This window comes from Leptidea sinapis, chromosome 29, assembly GCF_905404315.1.
Source record: "Leptidea sinapis chromosome 29, ilLepSina1.1, whole genome shotgun sequence".
Taxonomy (NCBI): Eukaryota; Metazoa; Arthropoda; class Insecta; order Lepidoptera; family Pieridae; genus Leptidea; species Leptidea sinapis.
The window spans coordinates 11,324,074-11,349,270 of record NC_066293.1 but is presented as its reverse complement, the minus strand read 5'-3'; the positions used below and the strand labels follow the sequence as shown (position 1 = coordinate 11,349,270).

At 37.2% G+C, this 25,197-nt stretch overlaps 1 protein-coding gene across 2 annotated transcripts; it reads left to right on the top strand.

The window, feature by feature from the left end:
* The first annotated feature begins 747 nt into the window (after positions 1–747).
* On the top strand, positions 748–24,895 carry LOC126973497 (probable tyrosyl-DNA phosphodiesterase). 2 transcript variants are annotated; one of them, XM_050820824.1, is made up of 14 exons: positions 748–971; positions 1,563–1,661; positions 2,880–3,018; positions 6,150–6,331; positions 10,655–10,834; positions 11,896–11,998; positions 14,048–14,170; positions 14,379–14,474; positions 15,616–15,786; positions 19,134–19,302; positions 21,423–21,525; positions 22,263–22,362; positions 23,752–23,962; positions 24,195–24,895. In XM_050820824.1, exons 1-14 carry the CDS (start codon positions 944–946, stop codon positions 24,315–24,317), a joined length of 1,827 nt encoding a protein of 608 aa, XP_050676781.1. In that variant the 5' UTR covers positions 748–943; the 3' UTR covers positions 24,318–24,895. The 2 variants fall into 2 exon arrangements, with proteins under 2 accessions (XP_050676781.1, XP_050676783.1); XM_050820826.1 differs by having other exon boundaries at positions 1,563–1,696.
* The last annotated feature ends 302 nt before the right edge of the window (positions 24,896–25,197 follow it).

Sequence of the window (25,197 nt, the reverse complement as noted above, 5' to 3'; positions counted from 1 at the left end):
TAATTCACGCGATAGTTTTATAACTAATAAAATATTGCCTATATTTTAGCCTGTACATCATTTTGTTCTATTGTCAATAATATAAATAATGCAGCGCACGCAAAAATAGGTTTTCGATTTTACACCTTGTGTTACAAAATAGCAATAGCCTATAGCCTTCCTCGATAAATGGACTACCCAACACTGAAAGAATCATTCAAATCGGACCAGTAGTACCAGAGATTAGCGCGTTCAAACAAACAAACACTGGAGCTTTATAATATTATATAGTATAGATAAATATATATATATAATTAGTTAATTATCAATAATAATTATTATGGATTAATTCCTATCCTATATATTTATTATATTGTCAGCTCTGATATTACGTCATTAGATCATTATGTTGGTATCAAGATTTAGTGCAATATAACACAAGCGACATTTCTCATTATTTTGTATGGCACTCCCGTCTCTTGAACGTAGTGTATAAATTCTCTTTGGCTCACAGAACAGCTGTTCGCAAAGAGGATGTAAATACTACGTTTATGAGGCGGGACTTGGAGGTAGAATTTGAAATTTAATTTAGTATGAAACGTGGGTGCAGTGATATTTGACTTATAAATTTCAATATGGCTAGTATAATCCGACTAAGTTTGAAAGCGAACAGTTGCTCTGATGTAGTGGATTTCGGCTATCAACGTTTTTTACAAGAATAAAAGCCGTCATCTGTCAATTTATCAATGACTGCAGGTTTCATACAATAGCTTTTTTCAGAGTTTCGCTTGGCTCAAGGCTGCTGTTTTTAAACTTTGAAAACAACTTAGTACCTACAACAAGTATATTTTTAATTATTTCTATGAATTTTAAGAGAAATGATTAACAACAGAAAGTACTACTGACGGTGTTTTCATCTTAATATTGCTATTTAAATTTATTTAGTCTCATATTTTAATGTATAATGAATAAACGAATGAATAACGCATATAGTAAGTTATTTTATGTTATTTATTAAAAAGTATATTTAAATTGATTTTGGTTTTATATGTACGTAATCTGCTGGTTGCGAGAGGTTCTTTCTTGAGATAATACTGTTTAACTCCATATAATTGCTCGTGTTGTACTAAAATGTGCCACTTTTACCTGTGTGAACTGGTAAGTGAATTGGCGGTAGATACTTGGAACCATGAGGAGATAGGACAAAATATGTTCTACGGACTAGATACAGTACACTTTGCTTGCCTGACTTGTTTGAAAACTGGGGCTAACAGTTTTGTTTATCGAATAATGTTAAGTTCACCATTCCTGACTTATTTTTAACACTGTGGTATGAGAAGAGCACCTGTAGCCGGGTTAAGATAGAAATAAGTTGAAAAGGTTGAACGAGGCCTGTTATATAGGCCAAAGCTATAATTTAACCTGGATTTTTAATAACTTAGATATAAGAAATTGTATTAGCTATTCTTGAATAAAAGGTTTTATTGTCATGAGGAGAGTGGTGTGGTTTTAAGGATTACAGCCCTCACTGGTGATTTATTCAGATTTGATAAATAATTACTTAATTAAATAATTAATTTTAGATGACCAGAGTCAGAAAAGGGTGAAGAGAGAGTGTACATATGGAGAGAAATGTTACAGATTAAACCCGGCACACTTCAGAGAGTTTGCACATCCACATTGTAAGAATTATTATCAACAAATTCTATTTCTTAAAGTGAGTTCTCTCACTTCATAATTTATGCACTATGCATTATTTAAACCCTTACTCCTCAGGTTATGTCTGAAATAAATTGAATCTTCACAGTTGGAGTGTTGGGAGATGTTGTATCCGGAGGTGTTGTTTCAAATCCTACAATAATTATGAATTTTGGTACTTATAAATTACTATTAAAGTGCCTAACCATTTTTTTGTGGACTATAATATATTTTTTTATGGCAGAGTAGGACAAATGAGTGAGAGTACTGGTCACCCTATGTTAATTGATCACCGCTTCTTACGCAATACTAGAGGAATAACAGGACTGCTGCTGGCCTTATAGGAAGGTGTACACACTTTTTTGATGGTACCCCATGTCATATTGTTGTTTCATTGTACATTTATATGCAGACAACAGCACTGGAGATGCCATATATACAGTCAGGAAATCATCGACTAGTGACTGAAGAAATTTGCATCTTCTATCCACTCCTAAGTTGAGAAGGTCTCAGAATTGGGTAAAATAAACCTTGTCTAATTTAATCTACAAAAGACTCAAGTTTGCATGTTTACCACTTAAAACAATTGTCGTATCATTGCTCTTCGACAACACTTTCCTTAGAGCCTAGCCTAGTATCTGAACACTGTATCTCAAAATCTCAAACTATTATCAATACCCCGGTCATCTGGAAAGCAAAGTCAAAGTGGCTTCAAAGAAGCAGCGTGTCAGAAATACATCACGGCAATAGTTCCATCAGGCCCCATCCGCTCTACATAACACAAGTTGTGCCACATATGTACAGCTATCATCTGTGGTCTGGCGCATCCCAGTATCGGCTCAAACCATTTGACTGGGTGAAATGCATAGCTTTAAGAATTGTAGAGAATCCAGTGTTCTGTAATCGGTCAGATCAATTAGCGTTACATAGAGATGTCGCTTATTGTGTGTGTTATACCGCATCTGTTACAAAGAGTACACTAAAGAGTTGTTTCACCTGATTCCTGTGACCAAAAACCACGCTTCACACGACAAGCCACATCTTGTACTATGGTGTACCTGCACACCTTTCAAGGAACTTAGTTACACATGAGCTTTGTTGTTAGGTGTTTCTATGACGATAGATCATGGGTACCTTCAAAAATAATCTATAATTACATTTCTTAATATAATATTCTGTACCATACTATTACATCATTTCAGTGGAAGCAATTCTGCAGAAGTACTCTGGTGATGGAGACTTTGAAATTCCAAGCGAACTGAGCTTGCAGCGTAGCATGATAGTAGACCAGCTCACTGTTATGGTCGAGAAGAAGCTCTACACCCCTATTAGTGATGAAAGGTGAGTGTTTATGTTCAAATTAATAATAGCTTCACATTCACTTAACATTCCAGGAATTTGTACCAACATTGAATTATAATAAAATTGAACAACAATTATCAGTATTTAGTTAATACCGCCAAAATTTATTAAATCACATGTTTAACGTGATTCAGTTTTTTTTTTATAAAAGTAGGCAATAGGCTCACATGCTGGGGAGTGGTGAAACAACCGCCGATGGACACCCGCAGCAATAGGGGTCAAGCGATACTTTGCCGGCCTTTATTGGAATTGTGTTGGAACAATTAGAAATAATAAAATACAGATAAAACATGTATACGTATTAAAAGCAAATACCAAATAAAGCGAGTCGTTGTGAAGTTACGATAATTTTAGTTTCCGCATTGTTTAAGTATTTTATCCGGCGCGGCGGATTTCTTCATTTCTTCATTATATGCTCTGACCTTTATGAGTTGTTTAGTGACGTCACAGCAGCGCCTAGATCAAACAACTTAGGGTATGTTCCGATATGCACTGCGAGCACTGCACAGTGCTATCACTGTAGAAAAATTAGTTCCGTTATGGACTGCCAGTATACTGCCGCAATAGGTACCCTAGGGAAATATATGACGTCATAAATCGCTGCCATATTCTACTGTGAGCACCGGCGTTTTCGAGGTAATGTACTCGCAGTACTTTGATCACGTGATCAGTAAAAACCACTCGAATGCCTAAAATATTAATTAAAATATTTTTAATTTGACTGTACTCCAACAAAAGTTTTTTTTTAATGAACTAGAAAACTTTAATACACTCATTTGAATGCTGCGTCACAAAATTCGGCTAACAGTATACAGCTAACAGTATACGGGATTGTGTTCAGTTTTAAATAGTAACCAGTATAACTGGCTATAAAGGAACGGCTTCACAGTATTCTAAATTGACATCACACTGTACAGTGCATATCGGAACATACCCTTAATATTTCGGAAACTTTAATACATAAGTATCCATCCCTACTCTGTTTCATTACATATTATAGTTTTGTGCTAAGCGCCATCTCGTGCCAATAACATGACACAACTATAGCACATACGAAACATATGTAGGAACTTCTTCTTCATCAGCTGGAAGACGTCCACTGCTTGGCATCCCCCAAAGATTTACATGACGATCGGTCGTGCACTGCCCTCATCCAACATCTTGACCAGATCGTCGGTCCATCTTGTGGGGGGCCTACCAATACTGCTTCTTCCGGTACGTGGTCGAAATTATTATCTGCCATCTGTCCATCGAACTATGTGCCCTGCCCACTGCAGTGCAGTTTCGCAATCATTTGGACCATATCGATAACTTTGGTTCTCCTACGGATCTCTTCATTTCTGATTCGATCTAGTATGTCGACGAGGAGGATAGTCGATGTAGGAACTTAGTAAACATCATTAAAGCTGCTCACCACTTTCGCTGTTGCAATGTTCCCTTCGTTTCCGTTGTTTCATTCGTAGTATGGGAGCTGTCTCTCTATAAATACCTTAGTCCATCCCGACTGTTCTATTATTTGTGGTATTTTTTTTTTCATCTGTTTATTTTTGAAGTTATAGGTACTTCTTTTGGCTAGTTATTGAAAAATTATACAGGTTGAATTTGTACGATGCGCGCGCACATCGTCACTCAAACTCGACACCCAGCAGATCAACTAGACCATTTTTATTATACTTCAACAACCATGCCTCTTGTAACTCGTGTCTACTAAACCACAACCGATGGACGAAAATAACATAATATTTCAATATATTCTTTATGTTCTTTATATACAAGTTTAAAATATTTCTCTACAATTGCTTAAAATTAATTTAATGATATTAAATTCCAATTCCATTCTTTATTACAATATTGTTTTTAAATAATAAAAATAGCACGGGGAATATTTTTTTAAGAATTTTAGTTTTATTTCCTTGAAGAATAATTTTTATAGAATAATTTCTTGCGTGTGTACATAATTAGTACACGCACATTTTTTTTATTATAAGTATTTTATTATAAGTTAATTTAAGTATATCTTTTCAAAACAAAACAATTCATATTACTATTTTAACAATACTAAATGTTATTATGACATGAAGTAAAGTTAGTTAAGAACATTACCAGTGGGAGGCTCCTTTGGTACCACAACGGCGCCTATTTCTGCCGCGAAGCAGTAATGTGTAAACATTACTGTGTTTCGGTCTCAAGAGCGCCGTAGCTAGTGAAATTACGGGGAAAATGAGACTTGACATCTTATGTCTCAAGGTGACGAGCGCAATTGTAGTGCCGTTCAGATTTTTTGGGTTTTTGAAGAATCCTGAGCGGCACTGCATTGTAATGGGTAGGGCGTATTAATTACCATTAGCTGAACGTCCTGCTCGTCTCGTCCCTTATTTTCATAAAAAAAAGAAGTAAAACTGTCACTACATGGAAGACGGAAGTGTACCAGCAGCATTTCCGCGCTCGATAACAAATTTATTTAATTATTAATAATAATACCTATTTTTTTGTTTATAATAACTGTGAGGTAAAAAATTGTATTTTCTATTGGGAGCACCACCACATTATAAGCAGGGCGTATCACTTACGGTGAGCGGTTGCTCGGTCGGTTTCTAAGAATAATGAAGTCGTAGTTAAATAAAAAATTATTAAATTAGACTTAAAGTAAGCGTTTTTGAATCGTCACTATAAATATTTGTTTCCGAGTCATGGATGTTTAAATGTACCTATTTATGTATGTTTATATGAATTTATGTATGTTTAAGTAAGTATATTATATTAAATATATCTTTGTTTGTAACCCACATAACACAGGCTATATATGCTTAACTTGGGGCAAGATAATTTGTGTAAAAAGTGTGTCAATATTATTATATTATTATTTCATTTATATTACCGAATCTACCATGTGTTCGGAAAAAGTTGAGCTCGTGAGAAGAACATACAAGAAACACAACAGACACTTTTTCAATCTAAGAGAGTATTTTACAACAGCTGTATTATACAAATCAAATTAGTTTGTAAGGTGCTGCATCCAATATATGAATTGTTTTAGTAAAGATGAATAATTTAGTTGGAATAGTGTTAATCCGTTTTGAAACGATATAATGCAGTGACATCTTTTGCAGGGAAATAAAAAACGAAACGTCAAATGAGAACGCTAATATCGCAAACGATGAAGACACAACAGTAGCGACGAGCAGCAAGGAGACCGTACAGACGAAAATTGACGCGAAACAGCAGACTGGAGATAAATGTTATGTTGCCAGCGCGAGAAGGGAAAAGTCACCCAAAATGGAAGCAGTAAGAGGTCAATTTTATGAATTATTTACAATACTTTCATAATAAACTGAGTCACTGTCTGCCGCGAAACACTAGTCTGTAAGTACTCTTTGTTTAGTGTGACGCGCTCGCAAACTAGCGAACGCGAGCCGACGTCTCACAAGTCGAGCTCGCGGTTGGTCGTAGGAGCAGGCGGGCAGCATAATACAAAGAGTATGTAAATACTACGTAATAAGGCGGGACTCCAAAGAAAAACATGAAAAATAGTTTAGTATGAAACATGCAGTGTTTTGACAAAAGCTTAAAATATTAGTAATTACAGTATGGCGATTGGCGATGAGGTATAATCCGGATAAGTTTGAAAGTTTTTTGCAAGATTTAAGCCGTCATCTGTCAATCTATCAATGGCTACACGTTCCATACATTCGAGTGAATCGCTTTTTACTTACAGAGTTTCATAAGGCTAGTGTAATACTGGAACTCATACCGAGCGGACGTGTCTGGTGTCCTGTCTGTAAAGGAAAGGTTCGAAGCACCCGGAACCGGCGAGCATGTATGAAAAGAGTCATGAATGTAGAGGAAGCGCGTGAGGCTTGTAAGAAGTGGTGTTTTGTTGTCTCTGTCTACAAATTTAATTTAATTAAGTATCAAATTTTATTACATACTCGCTGACCCGACAGACGTTGTTCTGTATATAATAAATAAAATAATGTTTTTAAATGAATTTGTCAATATTATATCATAACATCAAAAATTACTTCGTAAAATATGCACCCTGCTGTCGTAATGAAATTGTTTCACAGCAGAACTATCAAACCTTGCGTCAATAATTTCTCTCATAGAAATTATGTATGGACACATCAAAGAAAAAAACAAATTTGTTGTTTTTATTTAATTTAGCAGCATTTTCCTATCTATTCACCTTTTAAACCTTCTCTGGACTTCCACAAATAATTCAAGACTAAAATTAGCCATATCGGTCCAGCCGTTCTCGAGTTTTAGCGAGACTAACGAACAGCAATTCATTTTTATATAAATAGATTAAGAACATGAATCGAGTTTTCTCCTTTCGAGAGGTGTTCAATACTTTTACGTATTTAGGCTGTATCGAGTAAGACTAAAAATCTTCTCTTGCGGGCAGCTAAATATGTTCTCCAGGGAAGCCATTACTCTCCTTATGTACCGTTAGTATTACAACAGCAATATCTACTACGCACTAACTACTACCTCATAAGCACATTGAGGAATTTGCTAGAAACTGTGAAATTCATAATTAACACGAGGAACAATCATAAACTTGTTATGCCTACGAGTCGGTTAACGGCCGTCCCCAATATACTATCTACAGAGAGAGATAAATTACTACATTCTACTGCCAGTAATTAGCTGTAAATAATCTGAAGCTGTCCCAATATACCCTATAAGTCATTTTTGTCGCCTTATTTTGGGACGCGTGAATTGCAATTTCCATACAAAGTTCTATCGCTGGTAAGCTATACGTCCTCCCATTGACAGACAACGTGTACGGATAAGGTGAGTTACCGTCGATAAGTTTATTGGGACAGAAAAGTCCACGATAGTTACGATTTTTATCTCAAGTAAGAGATAGACTGAATATAGGAAAGGCCGTAAGTCGAGTTAGTAATTCTTTTATTGGGCGATGTATATGCTTCTACAATACGATCCCAGAAAATGTACAAAACAAATGTGTTACGAAATTTAAAAGAATTGTTAAAAAACGTTTGTGTGGGAAAGGTTACTATAACATAAACGATTTTCTTAATGACACCACAGACAGGGATTGAAGCGAACACCCTCAGGCTATTAAATTATAAATGTTTATTGTACGATATCACATTGTAATCCATATTTTTATATAAAAAAAAGCCCGCTGAGTTTTTTACGCCCGATCTTGAGATTCTTTCACCTTATATAATAATATAAGGAATATATATATAAGGAATACCTAGCACACACTGTCTCTACTCTCTTATAGACTTTAACTTTTATTTTATGGAAAAGGAGGACAAACGAGCGTACGTGTCAATCACAGGAGCGCTGCCGGCCCTTAAGGAAGGTGTACGCGCTTTTTTGTAAGGTTCCCATGTCGTATCGTCCCAGAAACACCGCACAAGGAAGTTCATTCCACAGATCCTTGAAAACCGTTCTGTGGAAGACCGCCACACATCTAGATGGTGGGGATGATAGCCTAACTTGTGGCGTGTCGTGCGAAGGTGGAATTCGGTGGCAGGAATCAGGTGAAACAGCTCTTCGGAACACTCCCCGTGATAAATGCGGTAGAGTCCACACACTGAAGCGATGTCTCTACGCAACGCCAAGTGATCCAGCCGTTCACAGAGCACTGGGTCCCCGACAATTGGACTACAATATGTTTGAATTAATAAGGCAAATTATTGTACAAGAGATTTGCAAAAAAGGAAAATTTAAATTAATATTTAGCATTGAATTGCTCGTATGAGAAGACGTCGCGAAGATAATAAATATTTAATAGTTTTAATTTGTTATTAAATTATTTTAATACACGGGTAAAGCTACTTTACAATAATCATAAAAAAAATATATAATTTTGTTAAATAAATAAATTTTCTATAATATGATTTCGGGCAAACCTGTAAGTAATCTTGTACCCGCGCGCTAGCGTACACATTGACACCTACTTGTGCCACGCCGGGTCGAAGCCGTTCAGAACTCATAGTTCAATAGCGCCCAAGCAAAGCACCTTTAATAATATATATTTTAAAACATTATAAAACATTTTTTCAATAAGTACACTTTTAACTTAATAATATATCTTGCCAAACTTTAACAGTTTGTTGGCAAGTTACAAGTTACATTTAACTACTACTTACTTTAAACTAAACTATTAGAACTTAGAACTAAACATTATTAGAATTATTACTTTTAGAAAAAATGAAATATTTACATTAGTTATCTTTTAATTAGCATGTAGTTGTTGATTAACATTGAACAACAGTTAGTGAGAGTTATTTAATGCTATTCAACAGCGCATTTTTCCTTTTAAATTTAACTATATTCTTAGAAGCGTCGTTGGCGCAGGTAGAACGTACCAATAAGTTCACGGTTTTTGAATTAATTTTGAACAACGCTCCTGTGATTCCTCTGAATATGGAAAAAAGGAAAATTTAAATTAATATTTAGCATTGAATTGCATGAGAGGACGTCACGAAAGATAATATATATTTAATAGTTTTAATTTGTTATTAAATTATTTCATAACGTTTTGGTAAAAAAGATTATGAGATTTGCCGTATGAGCACTTTATTTTGAATGGGTGGTAGTTTATGTCGTTCGATAAGTGATTTGTAGTCCTATTTTAATAAAAAAACTAGCTGACCTGGCAAACGTTGTTTTACCATATAAATTATATATGTAAACCTTCCTTGAGCTTCAACGAATCTATTACAAAAATTTCATTGAGATCGGTCGAATACCTTAGGAGTTATTGGGGAACATACAAACATACATTCTCTTTTATATATATATACAGGTTGTCCCAAAGTTATGGGACATGAAGGGAAAGTACCTTAAATATCGAAGATACCCCCTACTTTTATGATGTCAATCGTAAGAATGGCCAAAAACTTATAACTCTTCTTAAGTAACATAGTATTTTAAAAGAAAGGAAGAACGTAAAATGAATGTTTTCCTACTTGGATTGGTACGAATGGACCGATTAGATGGCCGGCCAGATCCCCGGACCTTACACCATTAGATTTATTCTTTTGGGGATACGTGAAAGATATGCTATACAAAAAGCGATACGATAACGTGGACGAGTTACAAACAGAATTGTGCCATATCATATCGAGTATTCAACATAAAATGATTAGAAAATCAACAGGCAGCGGACTCATTAAAAGATTGGCGATTTGCGTTAGACAAGAGATATCACATTTTGAGCATTTAATTAATGATTTTACAAACAATACCCACTTAATTGACTACTTTCTTTTAAAATACTATGTTACTTGAGAAGAGTTATTAGTTTTTGACGATTCTTTCGATTGGCATCATAAGAGTGTGTTTTTTTTTTACATTTAAGTCGGTTTGATTCCCAGACGAGGCAAGTAATTTTTAGAAAATGTTTGAATGCAGAATTACTAACTTTTAAAAATAACATAAAGTCTTCTTTCAGTAAAATAGCCTATCTTCGATATTTAAGGTACTTTCCCGTCATGTCCCATAACCTTGGGACACCCTGTATGTTCCATCTACGACTAGTTAGATCCACAGTGCCTACCTTACTAGAAAACCAATGCACGTCCCTGGTTTGCACATTCTAGATTCTAAGTGACAAATAATATTTAAGATTCCGACTACCGCCCCATTATCCCGCCGACTCGCAAGCTGGAGGAGTTCTTCAAAGTGGTACCTCCGAAGGGCCAGATGTCGGAGAAGCACGACAGGAGCGCGCCCTTCCACATCTTCTACACTACGATCACGGACGCCAGGGAGACGCACTCACAGCCCTACTCCATCACGTTGCATGGTGAGTGTGGCAGCTCTGAAACTTAGTTTCAACCAACTTATCTATTAAAACTTAAACTAGATCGTATTTTTTTTGTAAAGGCGACCAAACGAGCGTATATGGGTCTTTACCATGAAGTAACACCACAAAATACGATACTATTGAGTTGAATACATATAACAATTCACACATAGTAAATCAAGGTTTTATGACAGCATTTTATAAAATACACTAGCTGATGTTGTTTTGCCATATAAAATATTTTTGGTGTTTGACGTTTTTTGATAATATACTTTATATATATATACATTGTAGCCTACGTGTTATTCTGATGTGTAAGCTATATTATTGTTAAGTTTCATTAAAATCCATTCAGTAGTTATTGCGTGAAGACGAAACAAACATACACACACACTCACAAACTTTCACAAAGAATTTAAACATGTGTTACTTGTTTTAAAAAATGTTCTATGATAAATCTGTATCTTTTTGTTAATTAATTGATTAAGGCGTTATTTTGCTGAAATCCATAATCATCCAAATTTTCTGAGTTTTCTTGAGCGTAAATTCCGCCAATATTTCTAATTAAATCTTGTTTCCAAATTTCGACTGTTTGACCAATATGAACCCCGTTACAAGTGTTAGAACTTAATTTATAAACGCCGGATTTTTCGGAATTATTTAATCAATCTTTACCATTTACATTTATTGTGTTGTATACTTTTGTTGCATCACTTTATGTATTTACATACTTGAAATGAAATGATTGAATAATTGAAATGATTTGGAAAAAGATGAAAATGCAAATGTTGATTTAACAGAGTGGCATTGGGTTTTCTGCCACTTATTCTCAATAACTCAGTCCTTAAGGAAGTCGCGGTTTTATAAAAAAGTTTTTTGACATTCATAAGTGTCATTTCCGCGATGTACATGAATAAATTGGTTTTGATTTTGCTGCGAACAGATTCGCTTGAATATATGTATAGGGGAGGGAAGGACCCGCACCGTGACGTCGCCACAAGCATTTAGGCGAGAATGACTCCCACGAGAAGCACACCAAATAATAAAAGTGTATTCTGCAGAGATCTTAGACCGCAGCCTGGGCGAGCTCCAGTGTTCGCTGCAGATCAACTTCATGGTGGACGCGAGCTGGCTACTGGCTCACTACTACTTCGCAGGCTATAGGTGAGTACTTCCTATGAAGTATCATCCCCAGGCTTCAGCATTCTACTGATGTTTAAACACTAATTATGATAAAAGGCATTTATTTTCTCATAATTGATTCCTTTAGAATTATTTTTGTTGTCATTTCTAATATACTAGACACTACTGCCGCTTCGGAAACAAATGGCGCTCTGAGAGAGAAGAAGCTCTCCCAGCATTTATTTTTTTGCGTTCTTTGTAGCTGTAACCAATAATTAACAAAAAAAGGTTCGTTCCCCCAGGCTATGAATAAAATATAAAAAAACCCCGCTTTGTTTGCTGCACTCCATTGTAGGTCAGAGGTAAATCTTTTCGAATTGATGGTAAATTTTGACGTTCAAGCCTTAGATAATTTATACGTCTAGATAGAGCCTCTGGCTGCTACACAACCGATGACAACAGGCCAGGATTATTACGTTAAGGTACGTCCTACACTAGCGATTTGTATGTCATTTTGTGTTAGTGTGTGTGCATTGCTCAAAATAGAGGCTAACTGTCAACCTCTATATTTTTCGACGTTTTCACAGCTGTCACAGTCTATCTAGACGTATAAATGATTTAAGGTTCTTAAGCCAATAATTTAGAGTGAAAATATTTGAGTTTGAATTGTCGGATCTCACCCCAATTTCGGCACTCTTCTCCCGTTGATAGTAAACGGCTGCTCCGACGCTGAGTACAAACTGTGGTCGCCAATTTATTTCTGAAATGATATTGTAACTACCGCTGTAGTATTCCCCAACCGATATGGAATAGGAACCTTCAAGTCGAGTCGTCGAGTCGATGCACAGATTGCCCATGGGGCAGTAAAGTCCTCGAATGGCGACCACGTACCGGAAGACGTAGTGTTGGTAGCCCCCCCCCCACACACAAGATGGACGGACGATCTAGTCAACATCACCTGAATACGTTGAATGAGGTGCAGCGCAGGATCGATATTCGTGGAGAACTTTGGAGGAGGCCTTTGTTCAGCAGTGGACGTCTTCCGGCTGATGACGACGGTAAAGTCTAGAGTTGATACCAGTATCCGGATTTCACCACCGAACAGTACGTGCAAGTGCTAAATACCACCCGCACACGTTGACGTCTGCTATTCCACAACCGCGCTGTTTGCGAGTAATTTCTTGTCTCGCATAGACTCAGTGTAATTAATTACCGGCTGCAGTTTTCCTGAACCGATACGACTTAGGGACTTACAAGATTAGATCCTACAACTAACTGAAAAACCGGCAACATATATTTTGAGCCAATGGCTTGCTAGTTGACTGTCACAGCTTGTTGGATCTTATCATATCTTATCTCCCTTCTTTTTCCTTTTTTCTTCTTCCAACTATTCTCTCTTTTCCAAGCTTTGACAATCTCACCATGGAGGTCCATGGGCGATTGGTTTTTTTACTTTTCATTAAATGAGGCACTTGCCAGGGTGCACCTTCTAATATATATATTAGAAGGTGAAATATATATATATATATATATATATATATATATATATATATATATATAAAGGCAAAAAAGAAAACATTGGATGTACCTATATCGTCTGAACTAAGAGATGATATTATATTTCCCCTTTTCATTGTCGTTTTGGATGAATCTTGCACGAGCACAGACGCCGATATGATGTCTGTGGTATGATCCGCGGGGTTGGAGAAGGGGTGCAAGTTGTCAGTAGGTCCTCTGTATCAAAAAGATCTTATTCGCATATATTACCTGATTATTATATTGGTGACTGTAACGATGGAAGTATTTGAAAAATAAAAATTCTGGCAGTAGGTACTATTATAGCGACACAGGACAACAGAAACTACAGAACCATTAACAACAAAAGTCAAAATGTAACAATGAAAACTTCAAAAACAAAGCATGAAACTGCAAACCGTACTGACGCAACAGGACGAGCGCGAGGTGGAGGAAGGGGAACAGGAGGTGGCTGGAACGCCAGCGAGATCCAGAGATAATGTGGCCATGTAGTGTAATAAAAGTATTGTATTCAGATTGTGATTGTAAATTAAAGTTTGTACTGAAATCCTCCAGCGGTAAGAAGCTGACGATCCTGTACGGAGACGACGCCCTGGACCTTCGGGACATCAACCAGAAGAAACCCAACGTGACGGCGCATTACGTCACCATGGCCACGCCCTTCGGGAAACACCACACGTGCGTATACCCTTTGATTTTATTATTATGTTTACCCTAATTGTATGTTGATTTTTCATGGCACTAGAATCAGCTTGTTGATTGTCACAGTTTGCTGTATCTTATAATATCTGATTCCCCTTCTTTTTGGTGATTTCTGCTTCTAACTAGTATCTCGAAGAAGTAATTAATTCAACGTTGTTTAATCATTACTATGGGGACATTTCAGCAAGATGATGATACTCTGCTACGAGGACGGCTCCCTGAGGGTAGTTGTGTCCACTGCCAACCTGTACTCTGACGACTGGGAGAACAGGACCCAAGGGTGAGTAAACCAATTTATTCTGCACAGACCGCCTAAATTGTATAGTATTAAATTACTATACAAACTAACGTACTTATAAATGACCAGAGATTGGAACATGTGGTAATACGGTCTTCTTGGTTATCACGTTAGATAAAAAGCTTCAGTGGGGTCCACATATTGCCCATCTAGCAGATAGACTCAACTCTGCGGCATATGCCGTTAGAAAGATTACAGAGTACACGAATGTTGCGACCGCTAGATACTAATCTAAGAAGAACACTAGTTCTTCAGTTATTTTCACAGCATCATGAAGGTATACGGTATTTTACTGTGGGGTCATGCTGCTGGCATTGTTCTATATCAGAAGAGCAAAAGAGAGCTGTTCGTGCTAAATATCAGCTTGATTATAGACAGTTCCTCAAATAAATATTTAAAGAAATAAATATTATGACTGTTCATTGTCAGTACATTTATGAAAATTTAATATGCGTTGACAAAAATTGTTACCTTTTTGCTCTTAATAGTGATTTTCATTATTATAACACTAGAAATAAGGGAATAATTGCTTGTAATTAATTCTAATAGGCTTCATAAGGTACATAATTGCTTTAAGGGTAAATGTATACAATTTTCTTTTATAATGATCCCAGCCAGTAGTTCAGACATCTATAATTAAATTTAAAACTTTTAATAAAAAATGGCTCTGTCGTAAATCCTACTCCTCCACAGCTGAATACCTAAGCCTTTTATACTAAAGCCAACGAGACAAGATAAAGAATGTAAACAAACGGAATTGAGATCCGTTGCGATAGCGAACGATAATTATATCTGTCATATGTTCGTGGTACAGGAAATTATGAGATCACAGCCTGGTAGTTATAGACAACGTTTGAAAGATTTATGTTATGACAATATATCAATTCACCGGTCAAAAAGAAATATTAGTGTACAAACTAAATCTAATTTAACATTATTAGATTTAGTTTGTACAATTTTGTTTTTACTACTGTATTGATGACCATGCATGTCTGGCTCTCTGCTGTTCATTGTTATGCGTTATGAGGTGTATGTGATTAGTTAGTACTTACATGATTTGTTAAGTCACAAAGTCGTATGTAACGCAACTTATGAATAAATCCATGTGTTCTGGCCGCCGCAGCTTGTGGATGAGTCCCCGCTGCCCCGCGCTTGCGGCGGGGGCTATGCCCCACGACGGCGAGTCCCCGACTATGTTCAAGCGTGGCCTGCTGCGGTACCTGGCGCACTACCACCTACCCCACCTGACCTTCTACATGGAGCGAGTCAAGCGCTGCGACTTCTCGCACATCAAGTAATTAATGTAACAATTATTACAATAATTGACACACTTTGATACTTATTATCTAGCCTATTCGAACAAACAGTTTTACTGAAGCCACGCAATATGGGAAGAATCAAATGGGAGGAATCGCAGAATGCATTTGGTATCTTCTGTAAATTATCTAAGGCAACAATCTACGCTGGTCAGGAAGCTATGTCACTATGGCATAAAAGGAACTGCGCTCGATCTTCTGATTACATATCTAAATAATAGAATTCAGAAATTCGACGTGAATGGCAGGAGACCTTGGACTCGTTTCAGTATAGGGTACCACAAGGGTCTATTCTTGAACCGTTCCCCTTCCTTATCTATATAAATGATCTTCCTAATCTTATAGAAAAATATAAGGTAGTATTGCTTGCGGATGACACGAAGCAAAGTTATCTATGACGAAGTAAACGATATTCTATCTGACGCCGCTCAGAATACTGGCTCCAATTGATACTCGAGCGTTACAACACTGTAATAAACGGCTGTACTGTCTCCTCATTCTTCCTCACAAACCATTTTACTTTTCATCAGGTGACCCTTACGCTCATTAATTCGCCTCCATGTTAGTGCTTGAACATTTGGGCCTTCATAAAAATGTATCTCATCAGTATCTTCATCAACCGTAAGGCGTCCACTGCTGGACAAAGGCCTCCCCTTAAGATCTCCGACGATTGGTCCAGTGCTGCCCTCATCCAACGTATTTTAAAATGTAGATGGCTCTGTTTAGTGTAACGTAATATTTTAAAACGCGATATTAATATTTTTCCATGTTTTTATAGAATTTGTGGAATCTTTATCCTTTAATAACAACGAGGGTCCAGAAGAGTTGGGGCTTAAACCATGACAGATGCTGTTGTAACAGTTAGCGATGGGTCGTCGACGTGTTTAGTGTGAACGAAACCAGACCGTTCATCTAGTTTCCTCGACTAGTCGATGGAATAGTTCAAATCGTGGACTGTAATTCACCTTCGACGGTATTGTAGACGCTAGGCAAGACAGTAACGACCGAATCGACTGTATCAGCTCGTCGCGACCGCCGTAGTTTAGAATAGACTGTTAATTCGTGACTATTCGTTATTCCGAATAAATTATTAAATTTTAATTGTATTAATTATGTTAAATTAATGAGGATTCCACTAGCTAAATTACATAAAAGCATTATTACAAAAATATTAAATCAATCATATATTGACGTACTTAAAATATCAACTGATGTTTCTACATGATTAGTATCTAGTGGTGAAAATTAGTTCATAATTTACATTCTGTATTAAACGGACGACTAACGAACTACTTGTTTACGTCTGTCATTAAAGTGCCATAGTCTATGAATTGAACTAGTCCATTGGAAATACGCCAACCGTCGAACTGTCGACGCATCGTCGACTGGTTGATTGAACTGGTCCGTTCATTTCAAATCAAATCAAGTCATTTATTTGCATAGATTGAGTGGGTACATTGGTGTTACATTACAATCATAGGTGCTAACAATCTGCCGGGTAGGCATGAAAAAATAATATTTTACAATTCTTACGCTAAGGCCACGTTTCCACCTACAAGATAAGTTCCGCGAAAAATGTCCGACAGTCTGTCTAACAGCAGCTTGCAAGTGTAAACCTCATTGCAAGTGCTGTCGCGACAGTTTGTCAAGCGGTTCCTGCGAGTGGTTGCGAAAGCATGTCTATTGTCTAAACAAGTCTGCACCGACTCGCGACAGATCTCGCTACTTAGCGGTCTAGTTTCCTATATCTCGCAGCAAGTATCGGCCGCATGGCTTGTGTTTTTGTTTAAATTGAAAATGAGTCATCGGTGAAGTCGTGAATGGTCTCGTAAATCGAAAACTATAAAGTTAATAGGATTTTGAGTGCAATCCTTTTTAAAAATAGCCCCTGTGCTTAATTCCATCGTAAAATAATTCTCTACGACTGAGAATGAAGTCCGGTCTTTCTTTCGGTGATATCGAATCACTGAAATGTGTGTTGTGACTTGTTTTTTTATAACGTCACCAAGTTTTACTAAAATAACACTTCTAAATCAACTGCGATCAGACAAATAAAATTGAAATATTGTTGACCATCTTCCAGTTGTATTTTACGTAATAAATTATGGTACATCTCGTACAAATCCATTCTCGAATTCAAATTGATCTTTTTTTCTTATTCAACAACAAAATTGTTAATGCAGCTGCTACACGTGCGCGTCTTGACAGTTCCTATCGCGACACTCGTAAGCTCTCGTGTGTAAACACGTCCGCGATAAGTTGTGATAGTATGATCCGCGAGACTTCTCGCAAGACATTTACATATATTATAGCAGAAATAAATTGCACAACATGTAAACACTATTCCAAGAACTCATGCAAGACTTCTGCGAGATTGCTTTGAAATATAATCATAATATTATTAAAATGTGAAAAATAAAAATTGTTTATTAAATATGTCAACTTTAACTATCTAAATTAGTTTCTTCAAATGCCTATATTTTCATGTTTGTTAAATACTCTTAAACTGATTAATTTTTCTTCGTCATTAAAAGTTCCTTTATTTTATTTTTAAAAGAGTTAATATTTAAGGTCCGCTAATGATGCTGGTGGTTTATTATACAGTTGAGGAGCACGGACTAGTAAAAAAATAAGGACTCCGTGTTACCTTACGTAAATACATAGCCCCACGCGCACACTTACACTACTACAGGCCGATAGGTGGCCATTATGAGAATTGTCGTCGCCTGTAACAGATCAGTTTGCGTCTAAATAAAATATTTTAAAAATGACGTCGTGCGTTGTGAAAAGTTGTAAAAACGATACTATATAACTATGATTATTTATGGGTGAAAAAATTGTGTTACTTGTATTCCCCTTAACCGCACACACACTAGCATAACGGTGCTTCACTTGCTAATATCACCTCATATATCATCCGTTTTGAGGAGCTATATAATCATTTAACATACATAATAGCTTTAAGGGTAAATGTATACACTTCTATAGTAAAGTCCCAGCCTCTGTTCAGTCATTATCTATAAATAAATTTAAATGTTTTATAAAAAATGGCTCTGTCGTAAATCCTATTACTCCACTGCTGAATATCTAAATGATCGGACAGCCAGCTAGTCCCACTAGATTGTGATTATTTTATAGCGATAGAAATGACTGTACAATATTGTATACTTTTATTGAAAAGAGCGCAAAAAAAGAATGCCGGAAGAGTTTCTTGCGCCGCTTCTCGTAGTTATTAGAAATGACATCAAAAGGAATTCTAAAGGAATCAATTTTGAGAAAATTAATGCCTTTTAACGCCCATCGCTAGTAACAGTGAGTATTCCAGTGTATTCCTGGTGTGCTCGGTGCCCGGCTCCCACTCGGACATGGAGTGGGGCCTGACCCGCGCCGGCAGTCTGCTGCGTCAGCACTGCTGCGTGCCGGCGGCAGACCACACTCGCTGGCCGCTCCTCGCGCAGGCCAGCAGCCTGGGCAGCTACGGCAGCGAGCCCAAGGTGGGTTTGATCACGGGAGAAACAATCAGCCTAGCGAAACTCTTAGAGACCCCGCAAACTGCAGACTTTTTATCGACCGATAGTTTGGTTGGTTTCTTAATCAGTATAAAGATGTATGAGAGTGCGCACATTATAACGATTCGGTAATGGCCGACAAAAAAGTTTGATGGGCTACACGATTGCCTTCAAACTGAAGCGTCAGCGAACTATCGGCCGACTGTTAAATCAGTACAGCGCTCTTCTAGGCGCGCACACCACCGATTGTTTAGTCGGCCAGACTCATCAATAGCCGATTTAAAACTAATAGCGAATCGTATCTAAAACTGTCGGCCGATAGTTGTCTAGTGTGCACACTCATCACAGACCCAACTGTTTAGTCGGGCCAGTGTGCGCACTTAACAGCCGAACTCAACCAAACTATCGGCCGATCGAAAGTCTTCAGTTTGCGGGGTCTCTTAAAGACAAAATCGATTGTACTACGAAACGTCATAGATTTTTTATTATTTTTATTATTTATTTATTCACTAAGAATATAATATACATTTTGATAAATATACATTGTCCTCCAAAGCTATTTTAAAGATGGTTTAACTGGGGGATCGTACAGTCTCACTATTTTATCTAATAATTAATGGTACCAATTATGTAACAAAAAAAAAAATAAACATTTTAGCAACAAATACTTTCCAATAAATATATAATATTAAATAAATATTTTTAACATATTTTTTAATTTAATTTTGTTAGGCTCGTTTCTAATATCCTCAGGCAAACAGTAAATTAAATAGGGAATACGCTTTTTAATATTTCTATCACCATACTAATTACTGACCCCAGGTACATAATATTCGCCCGTGGATATTATCCTAGTGTTATGGCTGTGATTTACCAGCGATAGACTATGCTCCCGAATGCCATGATGTTTAGTTAATAGTAAGTAAATATTTATGGTTTAAGGCTACCAGAAGTATTTTACAAAACTTGAATAGTATCTTATAGTTATTTTTACATTTAAATTTGACAGATTGACAGATGACGGCTATAATCTAATTAAAAACAGAGTTATCCGAAATCCACTACGTTATAAGCAACTGTTCGCTTTCAAACTTGCCGGATTATACTTCGTATTATAATTATTATGTCCAATCTCATTACATGTTTTATACTAAACTAAATTTCAATTTTTAATAAGGCAGTCCCGTCTCTTATTACGTAGTATTTACATCCTCTTTGGCTGTGCTGTGCATTCTTAATATATAGCATTTGATTTCACATGGATAATGTCAATACATATTAGACTAGATGTCAAGACACAAACAATTTTTGATCATATTGTTATAGTCTATAAAACGTAAAAAAAAAAAAAAAAAAAAACATAAAAAATAAAATATAAACCTATGCTTAAAAACTTATACTAATCAAATTTTGAGACCAAAACTAAAACATTTTTTGGTTGTACTTAATACTTACAGCCTATAAAACATAAAAAAAAATCGCAGATCCGCATCCGTAATAAATCCGTATCAATTGATGCGGATACGGATGCAGATGTCTGAATTAATGCGAATGTTCCGCATATGCGGATGCGGATGCGAATATCCGTAACACCCCTATAAACACAGCAAAATAAGATGGCTCCTTAGTATTTCGAATAATTAACAAGCTAACGCACACATTGACACAGCAAAATTGATCAATTATTATAGGGCTGTTAAGTGGTCATAGACAATACTAGCGTATAGACGCTACTATATAAATCTATGGTTAGGAGTACATCAGTTACTGTGGCGCCGTTAAATAAATGTACATCTAGTATTTTCATTGATTAACGCGAGTGTTACACATTTAAATAAAACACTTTTAAATGATTAAAACGCGTGTAATTGATTTTTGCATAAAAGTTACATTTTTAGTTTAGTTAACCCGACGTTTCAAGACCTATCCAGATCTCGTTTTCAGGGGGACTGCAGATGATTATTTTTTTATGATTTTCGTCTGCAGTGCCCCTGAAAATTCCTTTATAAGTGTTTTATTTAAAAAAGATACATCTGTGAGTCACTGCAGTGCGCGGAACACTTTTTTTTTCGGGTGTATATGATAATATTGTAATGTGTCTCCAGTTGTGGCTGACGGGAGACTTCCTGCACCACTTCACCAAGATCAAGGATCACCCGCAGGCGTTAAGCGCTCCGCCACCAATCAAGCTCATATATCCATCACTAGGTACTTGTTATCATCATAATACATATTCTACGGTCTCTCTGCATCTTTTAGGGCTATATTTCACTGGGACACCATGGCGGCGTAACCAGTCGCCCCACTGTGGTGTCCGCAAGCAACTTAGACACCATAGTCGCCACACCACACTGAGTCTAGCACTACTGTAAGTAAGTAGGAAAAGAAACATCAAGAGAAAAAGATACAGTGGCGGGTTCATCCTCACTAAGACTTAGCGTTTCATTTTTAAATTTCTATCGAAATAATCTGATGAGTAATTTTCCTTAATTGTTGGCCTACTTTGAATTTCGATAATAAACCTTTTTTTTATGATAATAAGGGACGAGACGAGCAGGACGTTCAGCTGAAAAAAACCAAAAATACTGAGCGGCACTACAACTGCGCTCGTCACTTTGAGACATACGATGTCAAGTCTCATTCGCCCAGTAATTTCACTAGTAATGGCGCCCTTCAGACCGAAACAAAGTAATGCTTACACATTACTGCTTCACGGCAGAATAAGGCGCCGTTGTGATACCCATAATCTAGCCGGCATCCGGTGCAAAGGAGCCTCTCAGTGGTATGTGTTAACTGGGTGACACATTTTTTGTATTGTTACGCCAAAGTAGTATAACTTATGCGTGTATACATAAGTACACACGCAGTTGTTTTTGTAAATCCCAAATGACCGTTAGTGACTCCACCGGTTCCGTGCCGGATTGAACTGGTTTATGCTTGTATAGAGAACGTGCGTGCGTCTCACGACGGGCTGCTAGGCGGCGGGTGCCTGCCATACGCCGCGGCCGCGCACTCCAAACAGACCTGGCTCACACAGTTCCTCTAGTGAGTATTATTTTTATTTATTTATTTATTTATTTCGATTAAAACGATTAATCATGTAGATGTGATGATGACATGATTAACCAAAATTTGTGAACGATGCGCGACTCGAAGCCGCGCCCAACGGGTTCTGTCCGAGCGCTCTTACCAACTGAGCCAATGGTTCGAGTGACGCATGGTTCGTAAATCTTAGTATGCCTTGTTCAACTCTCAGGTTGTGGGTCCATTTACAGGATCTACTTTACAGTTGATAACCTGCTCAACCCCAATAATTGCATATTATGAAATTGACTTGAGATGTCATTATTTTAATCTGTTTAATTATACCCATAAGTGATTAACTGGTCTTTAAGATTAAATAGACGACACGAGCAAATCCTTCACCTTATGATATGTGCACCCGTGTGTCTAAACAACTTCATGTTTATTTTAATTACTTTTTTAGCATCGGGAAACCAATATATATAACAGTGGCGATAAAGTAATTCCCTTTTTCAAAACACGCGTGCATATTTAGGGCTATATTACACTCGGACACCACGGTGGCGCAACCAGTCGCCGCTACCAGCAATATGTCCTCTGACTGACATCTATAGAGAATTACTTACCTGGTGTCCATTTGATTGCGCAACCAATTTATTGGCGCGACGCGGACGCTTCCCGGACGCGTCATGACTCTTTTGTCTGTATGTTGTCCCAGTGTAATATACCCCTTAGTCTAGCAGTCTTTTCAGATTGCTGCAGGCATCCGGAAGCGTTGCTTTAGGTCGGAGGAATTGTGAACGCTGTTCGGCAGTACTCCTGCACTTATCTCTCTATAAGCTCGTGTTTTGGCGTTTCCTTTGCCTCCGTGCATCCCGTGTTTAAAGGGTATTCTGTCACATCTATATCTATGATCGATAGATGCTTGTTTAAGGGACAGGGGAATGAGTCAGAATAAGTGATTAACTAAATTTCTACATCCAACATCTGGATGTGTGGTGTTCTTCTTTTGATATTTCCTATTTCCGCCACGTCCCAAGCGGTTCAATGAGCATTCTTGCACAGTGTTTCGAAGACATTACGACATGTTAAGACATTAAAACAGCGTCTACTTGGTGCTCCAACCTTAATCAAATGATCCAAAAGTGGTTCTTGTTTTCTTAAACCTAGATTCAATTTTCCATAATAACTCCTACTTAAATACACTACACATTACTATCTTCTGCTACCTTATAGCACACACACGTTCACACACACACGCACACACACGTTTGTAGGACTATTATCTAGTTACTCGATAGATCAAACTAGCAACTTTTATTTTTATTTATTTAACTCGTAGATATATGTAGACACGCAAACCGACAATCTGGCTTGTCAGTAATTAAAATTTATGAAAAACCATTTCAGCCAATGGAAAGCCAAACACACGCACCGCGACAAGGCCATGCCGCACATTAAGTCGTACACTCGAGTGTCCCCCGACAACAAGATGGCCGCCTTCTATCTACTGACGTCCGGCAACGTGAGCAAGGCGGCCTGGGGCTCCATCAACAAGGGCAACCGGGCGCTCCGCATCATGAGCTACGAGGCGGGGGTTCTATTTTTGCCCCGGTTTGTGGTGAGTTACAATATTGAATACCACATCTACTTTGTATTACCCGTCAACAAGATGGCCGCTTTCTATCTGCTGACGTCGGCATCGTGAGCAAGGCGGCCTGGGGCTCCATCAACAAGGGCAACCGGTTACTGGTGTTTCTAGAAAGAACCGGCGCTGGTGATTACTTCCCATCAGCGTATCACCCACCGTTTATACTAGTACATCAAAATTTACTGGTTGGTTTTTGTTTCAGATAAACGAAGATTTTTTCCCGCTATCAGAAGGCGCTCCCAACCGCCTGATCATCCCATACGACCTGCCCCCTACCAAATACACAAACGAAATGTCGCCCTGGGTGTCCGACTATCTGATGTAACTGGACTTCGAACATAGGATCCTTCATTGGTGCTGATTAGTGGTACAAGGTCTTCCTCATCGAACAGCACATTATATTGTTGTGTCTGTTTGTATGTAGTGACAGTAACTGCAGTACAACTTAATGCAGCCCTTATACCTTCAGTTATCTTGCGGCTTCTATACAGTTCAGTACATCTGTGTGACTAATTAGTGACGTTTATTGTTGACTACATTATAACTTTCTCATACAGCTTTAATATAGTGACTTCAGGATCATAATTTTAGTGATTTAAAAAGAAATATGACGTCATAGTACATGAAGGTGAAGAGTGTTAAAATGGCTGTATTGTCCCCAGTGGTTGGCTGTTTATAACAACTCAAAAATAAATTATGAGTTACTTTCGTTTCTGTTTTTATAATTATATAGTCAATTAAGAAAATATATGTATGTTACCATATTACACCGGCTTCATAACAATGTTGTTGTGTTTTCAGATGGTGAAGTGTTATAGTAAACTGTGAGGTTATTGTTAATTGTTGTACTTAATAAATGAATAATATAAATCTTGGTAATAAAAGTATTTTTGTATAATTGTATTTGGTTGTTTTTTTCTCTTTTAGTTTGTTACCTTTCAACTGGGAGGATTATACATATGTGTTGTATAGAGACACAAGAGTAGTGCCTGATGCCAAGTCGCCTACTGAAATATGGAAGTTCATTCCACACGTTGATTATAGTATAGGCATTTATATGGTATAGGACCATTAAGTTCAGTATATATCAAACAGAAACTTACAGCGGTTACATCATGTTGCACCTGACGTTGATGACGTCACATCGTCGCTGAGGTACGGTGTGCAAAACAAGCATCACAAAAATATTATTATTAATAAATAAA